The sequence below is a fragment of the Etheostoma cragini genome, chromosome 4 (assembly GCF_013103735.1).
Source record: "Etheostoma cragini isolate CJK2018 chromosome 4, CSU_Ecrag_1.0, whole genome shotgun sequence".
In the NCBI taxonomy this organism is placed as follows: Eukaryota; Metazoa; Chordata; class Actinopteri; order Perciformes; family Percidae; genus Etheostoma; species Etheostoma cragini.
The window spans coordinates 560667-568538 of NC_048410.1; the positions used below are offsets into that span (position 1 = coordinate 560667).

The following is a 7872-nucleotide window of genomic DNA, read 5'->3' on the forward strand; positions in this document are numbered from 1 at the left end:
GAACACACTGTAAAAAACATCTCACTATCTGCTAGCTGCCTGTCCCCAGAACACACTGTAAAAAACATCTCCTCACTAGCTGCTAGCTGCCTGTCGCCTGAACACACTGTAAAAAACATCTCCTCACTAGCTGCTAGCTGCCTGTCCCCTGAACCTGAGCTCCTTTTAAAGTCCATAGCTTCTCGTGGTGTATGAACTGGTGTTTTGCTTTCTGTCCCAGGAACTCGTTTGTAGACGACCACTACGTCGAGTTCAGTAAACACACTCAGGACCGAGTCATCGGCACCAAGGACCAGATCGCACACGTATGTTACCCAAAATGTCTTTCAGTTCTTCCATGTTGGTAACCAGCGGGTTTATTTCTTTCATATCTACCTCTTTTTGTCACCAATTTCTTTCAAATCTCTCTCCTTTCTTTATGAATGAATGGCATCCAAATCAGAAAAGATCGACCCAAAACTCAACATTTCTGTTCCTGTCTCTTAAATATCATGTTAACACATGTTAATCATGTTTTCTACACTTTTTTGTATTTTTGTATAAACACTAATGTTTATGACATTATACACGAAAACAATTCATTTCTATTTTCTTTTTTTTTTCAGTCTCTTTTTTTGTGTCATTTTTTCCGAGGTTGAAATGCACTTTTTTTGTGTCATTTATCTGAGTTTTTTTTTTTAGATTTTTTTTTTAAATGCCATACAAAATTAAAAAAACAACCAAAATTCCATGAAAGTACTCATTTATTTTACCTGAACAACATTGTATGGCATCCATGTTATTTTTAGGCAATATAGTTGAAAGAAAGCCAACTTTCTGATGTTAAAAATGTAAAAACAATGGGTCAAATTTGACCTGAGGACAACACAAGGGTTAATACGTTCGTACTGTTGCGTGTGCTGCAGATCTACGACATCCAGACGGGTCAGAAGATTCTGACCCTGAACGACACCGCCCTGGCCAACAACTACAAGAGGAACTGTGCCACCTTCAACCCCACCGACGACCTGGTGCTGAATGACGGGGTGCTGTGGGACGTCCGGGCGTCGCAGGCCATCCACAAGTTTGACAAGTTCAACATGAACATCAGCGGCGTTTTCCATCCCAACGGCCTGGAGGTCATCATCAACACCGAGATTGTATCCTCTGATCTTGGGTGTATTGTTATTCCCCAAAATGCAACATAATGATCCAATAGGGCTGGAAATAGCCTTTCATTTTTATTGCAGATTCATTTGATTTTTATTAATTTCTCGATACAGAGATAAAGGCAGATAAAGGATTTTTAAGGCCGATTACCAAATATGTGGTTATTTAAAAATCCGATATTACGATATATCGGCCAATATATATTTAAAAAATAAGAAAAATCAAGGAACGCGTTACCAAACTTAAACAGATTTCCCTAACATTAGTTATTTGTAGTTATTTATGAGTTTTCACTAAAATAATATAATAATTTGTTTTATTGTAACAACAGAACATTAAAATACATAAAAGTTTTGATAAAATGTATAAAAAATTTAAGATATGAAACTCAAAGTCCTTTGAACAAAAACACAACACCAACAAAAAAATCTGTGTTGCCAACGGGGAAGTTGTAGAGCGTCCTCTGGTGGACAGACTATGTAACGCCATCACTAACAGGGACGTTGTAGAGCGTCCTCTGGTGGACAGACTATGCAACACCATCACTAACAGGGACGTTGTAGAGCGTCCTCTGGTGGACAGACTATGCAACGCCGGGAAATGCCTAATATTGGCCGATAATTTCAGCCCGTCGATATATTGCTCAGGTTCTATTTGTCAATTTAGTAGAATAGTTCTTTGATCTTTGAAATGGCACAAATGGGAATCAGTGTTTCCCAAAAAGCCCAAGACGATGTCCTCATGTGCTTGTTTTGTCCAGAACTTGACGATACTCAGTTTACTGTCACAGAGGAGGAGAAACTATAATTTTCTCACAGTAAACAAGCTGGAATAAGAGAACTTTTTTTTTTTTTTCATAAAAAGGTACAGGTTTGATTGATGTACGTGATATTGCATGTTTTCTGGAAGGAGGAGCCCTAAACCCCTCTCCAAATATGTACACCTAAGTCTTGAGTGGTTGTGAGCCTTGACAGCCGGGGTCAGTGGGACCTGAGGACCTTCCACCTGCTGCACACGGTCCCGGCCCTGGACCAGTGCCGGCTGGTCTTCAACAGCAACGCCACCATCATGTATGGAGGTAAGGGTCTGTGTGCATGGTCCTGAGCGTCTGAGCTAACATTCACTTGTTACTATTACAGTGAGAGACATTGTTAATTTGCTGAATCATGTTCTCGTCTTCTTCTCTCTCTCACACACACACACACACACACACACACACACACACACACACACACACACACACACGTGTACACACAGCAATGCTCCAAGCCGATGAGGAGGATGACGCTATGGACCAGCAGATGAAGAGTCCCTTCGGTTCATCCTTCAGAACCTTCGATGCGACCGAGTACAAGCCCATCGGTAGGCTGCACATCCTGTTCATTACAGACTTAAATCTTACGTTTTTTTGGTTATATTGCACACGTAACGTACACAGACGTAGTTCGCGTAGCACATGTGCCGCAGAATGGACCTCTTAAAGGTGCAGTAACGGATGCTGCGCAAAAAATTGGTGATATTTGAACTCAAGTTCAAAACAAATACAATGTCCCTTGGATTAGATTAGAGATTAGATTGTGCTTTATTCATCCCACAGCGGGGAAATTTCCTTGTTTCTGCAGCATTTTCTACCATAAAAGAAAAACAAACAAGGAAATACACAAGAAAAACAGGAAAACAACAGACAATGAGCAGAATGTAGACTAAAAGTAAAGAAAAGTGGCGTCAAATAAAAGGTTTTGTAAAGTGCGGTTTCCATAGTACAAGAAAAACAATACTGCGGTTTAAGTAAGTGACGTTAAAATTAAATTGAATATGCAATTACAGTAATAAAGCAAAAGTAGTAAATGTACCTGTGACCATAAATAATATTGGAAAAGCAAGTACTTGTAATGGATGGCGCTAACCACAGATATTGAAGATATTCAGAAAGTGTATGGAGTAGATGAAAAAACAGGAACCGAAACTACAACAATATTAACATTAAACTTACTTACTATACCTTTTAACTGGCTACGGTCTAAAAGCATACACACATCTTGCTTAAAAAATAAAAATAGAAGACTTTTCCTATTTTTCTTAATGAGGCGCGTCCCTTGTGACCTACTGAACCTTGATTTTTATTTAATTTATCTGTAATGCCTGTCTGTGGTAGAGTGGTTGTTCTGCGTCTTTATGCGATTTGTTGAAAAGAATAATTAAAAGACATAACAACAAGCCTCTGCAGATTTGTTTGTCCTGCTTTGACCAGTTACATGTCGGACGGTGACTTTTGTTTAACCTCGGATTTAGTTTATTACTCAGATCTTTGTTGTGTTTTTCAGCCACAGTGGACGTCAAGAGGAACATCTTTGACCTGTGCACCGACACCAAAGACTGCTACCTGGCTGTCATTGAGGTACTTAGCTTAACTTTTAGCTTCAGACTCAGGGGTGCGGATGTTGGCGGACTAGCCTGAACAGCGGGCACGTTGTGAGGCACCATGGGAGACTAGCTGACAAAACGAGTACAGATTAAAGAGGGTTAGGCCTTCTTTCATCAGTGAAAGAGAACGTAACTGACTTTGGCTCTGGTCTCAAAAACAAGACTTTAAATATGGCTTCTGTGTCATGCCTTTGTGACACCGTCTCTCTCCAGACTTTAAACAGAGACGTTGTAGAGCGTCCTCTGGTGGACAGACTATGCAACACCATCACTTACAGGGACGTTGTAGAGCGTCTTCTGGTGGACAGACTATGCAACACCATCACTAACAGGGACGTTGTAGAGCGTCCTCTGGTGGACAGACTATGTAACGCCATCACTAACAGGGACGTTGTAGAGCGTCCTCTGGTGGACAGACTATGCAACACCATCACTAACAGGGACGTTGTAGAGCGTCCTCTGGTGGACAGACTATGTAACACCATCACTAACAGGGACGTTGTAGAGCGTCTTCTGGTGGACAGACTATGCAACACCATCACTAACAGGGACGTTGTAGAGCGTCCTCTGGTGGACAGACTATGCAACACCATCACTAACAGAAGGAGAACTAAACTAACTCCGGTCTCAAAAACAAGACTTTAAGAATGGCTTCTGTCTCATGACTTTGTGTCTCTCTTTGACTTTGAATTATTTGGATGCTGGGATTAGAAAAGAATTGCTTGAGAAATAACTTCTGACTCATTAATTATAAAATAGATGCTGATTATTTTCTGTTGATCTGTCTCATGATTCTGTTAAAAAAATAATGGTTTTCTTATTATTCATTTTCATGAAACAAACCCATTAGACCAGATTTCTTTGTTTCTTTTCATTCAAGTTTAAATCATCAGAAAAAAACAAATAAATCTTACTGAAAGCACATTTGAGACCACAGAGACACCAACAGTGTTTGTCCTCCATGTGTTGACTGTGTAGAACCAGGACACGGTGAGCTTGGACACGGTTTGTCGTCTGTATGAAGTCGGACGACAGAAACTGGCAGAAGAAGGAGACGACGACGATGATCAGGTGAGATGCACGGGACCTGGCATGCTATCGGTCTTTGTTGGTCAGGTAGTTGGTTGTCTAAATCCACGACGCTTGCCTTCTCATTGTGCCAGATGTCCGTTACCTTCTGCTTTCTTTGTGGTGCCCTAAACTGCGATGGAGGTTTGAGGAATATGGTTAATGGGGGGGGGGGGGGGGGGGGGGGGGGGGGGGGGGGGGGGGGGGGTGTCATAGCCAAGCTAACGTCCTTGCTGTTGACCCGTCGGGAAAGGTTCCACAACTATCTTCACTCAAGAATTTCTTGGAAAAATTGGCAGATTCATTCTCCTACCAACCAAATTTTTAAAATCAACATACATTTAGTTGCAATGAAAGGGAGAAGATTATGTCATAAGAAATATGTATGTCATTTTTAATAATGGTTATAGTTTGTCTACCTTAAGCTAAGGGGGTGCTGCAGCACCCTCTGCACCCCCTAGTTCCCGCGGCCATGCATCTCAATATCTCCTAAAGCCACCAGGCAGACCTCTCCTTGTTGCACGATCCAAACTCTTAAAAACTTGATATTTTCAGTGGTTAGCTCGCTAGCTCTAACATGTTTTGAGAGCGGCAACACGCAGAGAGCAGACATCCTGTCATGTCCGGCTTTATCCTGGAAATCTGTTAACGTTGAACCTGACTAGATTAATGCTGACTCAGCAGTGTTTTGTTGTGTGTTATGTCATATTTAGGATGATGAAGACCAGGATGAAGATGACTCCTCGGACACGGATGATGACGACGACGACGATGATGATATGGAGACGGACCCGCTGTTAGAGGAACTGGCCAATAACGACGACCCGGAAAACGATGACTCCGCCCCCTCCCCCACAGAGGAAGAGGTAATACCCACCACAGCAGGTCTAGACCGGACTCTGGGATGTTATTTATCTCCCAGGTCTTTCCATAAAGAGCAGGTCTAGACCAGGACTCTGGGATGTTATTTATCTCCCAGGTCTTTCCATAAAGAGAAGGTCTAGACCAGGACTCTGGGATGTTATTTATCTCCCAGGTCTTTCCATAAAGAGCAGGTCTAGACCGGACTCTGGGATGTTATTTATTGCCCAGGTCTTTCCATAAAGAGCAGGTCTAGACCAGGACTCCAGGATGTTATTTATCTCCTAGGTCTTTCCATAAAGAGCAGGTCTAGACCGGACTCTGGGATGCTATTTACAGAAACCCAACAGTTCACCAAGATCAAGCACTAGAACACAGAGGCAAGGAAACACTTACTTTAAGAGGCAGAAACCTTGAGCAGAACCATGGCTCAGGGTTGGGGGGGCATCTGCCTCGACCGGTTGGGGGTGAGAGAAAGAGAGAGACAGAAAGAGAGAAAGAGAGAGACAGAGAAAGAGAGAGAGAAAGAGACATGGACAATTGTAGCAGAGGGTGTGGAGCGGGAACATGGAGGCAGCAGGTGACTCCAACCACAGATCCAGAGCCAGAAACCCCTGCAGGAAGAGATAGGGGGAGAGAGAGATAGGAGAGGGGTGAGAGAGCACAAGACTCTGGGAAAGGGAAGAAGTTGAGTTACTAACATGCATTAATGGAATGAGGTAACAACAGTATGTGGAGTTAAACTGGACGCGCCCAGTAACCTCCGAATATTTCTATTACTTACTTACACTTTTAGTAAGGATCCTACGCACAGTTTTATACTGTTTTTGTTGTTTTGGCTGTAGAGGATCCGCTGTGATGTTTAGTGTTTTTAAACCCAGGTTGCAGATCTTCTCGGCAGCGACACCAGCGACGACAACAGTGACGACGACGATGACGACGACGACTCGGCAGACTCAGAACATTCAAACAGAAGCGACGACGGATGGGACTCGATGTGTAAGCAGCAACTTGTAAAATATTCTGAAAACTGTTGTGTTCGGTGATCGTCTGAGGGGCCCTTTCACGTGGTTACACCCAAAGATAAATTGAAAATAGTGCTTACATGAACGCCTTCCTGTCTCTGTGTGTGTGTGTGTGTGTGTGTCTCTGTGTGTGTGTCTCTGTGTGTGTGTGTGTGTCTGTGTGTCTGTGTGTGTCTGTGTGTTTGTGTCTGTGTGTGTCTCTCTCATGCTGCAGACTACCCAGAACAGTCAGATGATGAGACTGAGATGTTTCGGGCCCTCAGCGCGAGATGGTTCTCCTGATCTGGTTCTCCTGACCCGGGAGAAGACGCTCCTCTGCTGCCCCCCCCCCACCCCCCTACTCCCCCTCCCTTTTTAAACATCATTTCTCATAAAATCAGGCAAGTGGACAGTGGATACACTGAAAATGTCCTGGAGGACAGCACCAAAGTCTGTGATAATATCTCTATTTATATTCTAAATATTCAGAGAGGCCGCCGTGATGATGAATAAATATTTCCCAGAGTTCTTGGGGCTCAGATGGAAAACGACGCTGACTGTTCACTTGACCTCGCTTTCTGCTTCCTTTCAGTAGGAGAAAGTATTTGTGAAAGAAAAGTATTGATACGCATGTTTAACTCTAAAGATTTAACGTTGCTTTTTTCATGTTTTATTCTCAAACCTGGACCTCACTGCTCACAGTCGCATTCACTGACCGACAAAAAACACAGAGAAATGGACGCCTACGTCAAGAAAAGTTCATAATTTTTTTGCCCAGTTTTCCCAGGGATTAATCATTCAGGTTTAATCTTAATAAAACTCAGAAGTTAGAGCCATACATTTAAAATGGAACTGTGTTTTATCCACTCGGCCAATTTATTTCCATAAAATCAGTGGTTACCAGTTAGATTAGATTATACTTTACTCATCCCACAGCGGGGAATTCCCTTGTTACAGCAGCAGTTTCTACAATAAAAGCAAAACAAACAAACAAACAAACACTTAAAAAAACAGGCAAACAACAGACAATGAAAAGTTCCCAAAGCAGCAAGAGGCAAGCTACGAATGTAACAATATGGACATCCATAGCCGCCCACTTAATGTGTTAATGTGACCACAAAAAAAACAAAAAACACCATTAAAAACCATAAAAAGATGTAGAAAACTGCGGAGCTGCTGTAACGAGCTGCTTTAGCGAGCTGCTGCAACGAGCTGCTGTAACGAGCTGCTGCAACGAGCTGCTGTAACGAGCTGCTGTAGCGAGCTGCTGTAGCGAGCTGCTTCAGCGAGCTGCTGCAACGAGCTGCTGTAACGAGCTGCTGTAGCGAGCTGCTGTAACGAGCTGCTGTAACGAGCTGCTGTAACG

At 42.8% G+C, this 7872-nt stretch overlaps 1 protein-coding gene across 1 annotated transcript in view; it reads left to right on the top strand.

Annotated features, from left to right (window-relative positions):
* LOC117943372 (DDB1- and CUL4-associated factor 1-like) overlaps positions 1-7326 on the top strand; it is a 35581-nt gene extending 28255 nt beyond the window's left edge. Inside the window, exons 13-21 of the mRNA XM_034869454.1 lie at positions 172-305; positions 906-1139; positions 2134-2227; positions 2407-2511; positions 3474-3547; positions 4552-4644; positions 5355-5507; positions 6384-6501; positions 6742-7326. Of these exons, the coding sequence (XP_034725345.1) occupies positions 172-305; positions 906-1139; positions 2134-2227; positions 2407-2511; positions 3474-3547; positions 4552-4644; positions 5355-5507; positions 6384-6501; positions 6742-6809 (1073 nt within the window). The 3' untranslated portion in view covers positions 6810-7326. The remainder of the gene's footprint in view (positions 1-171; positions 306-905; positions 1140-2133; positions 2228-2406; positions 2512-3473; positions 3548-4551; positions 4645-5354; positions 5508-6383; positions 6502-6741) is intronic.
* Positions 7327-7872: the final 546 nt, after the last annotated feature.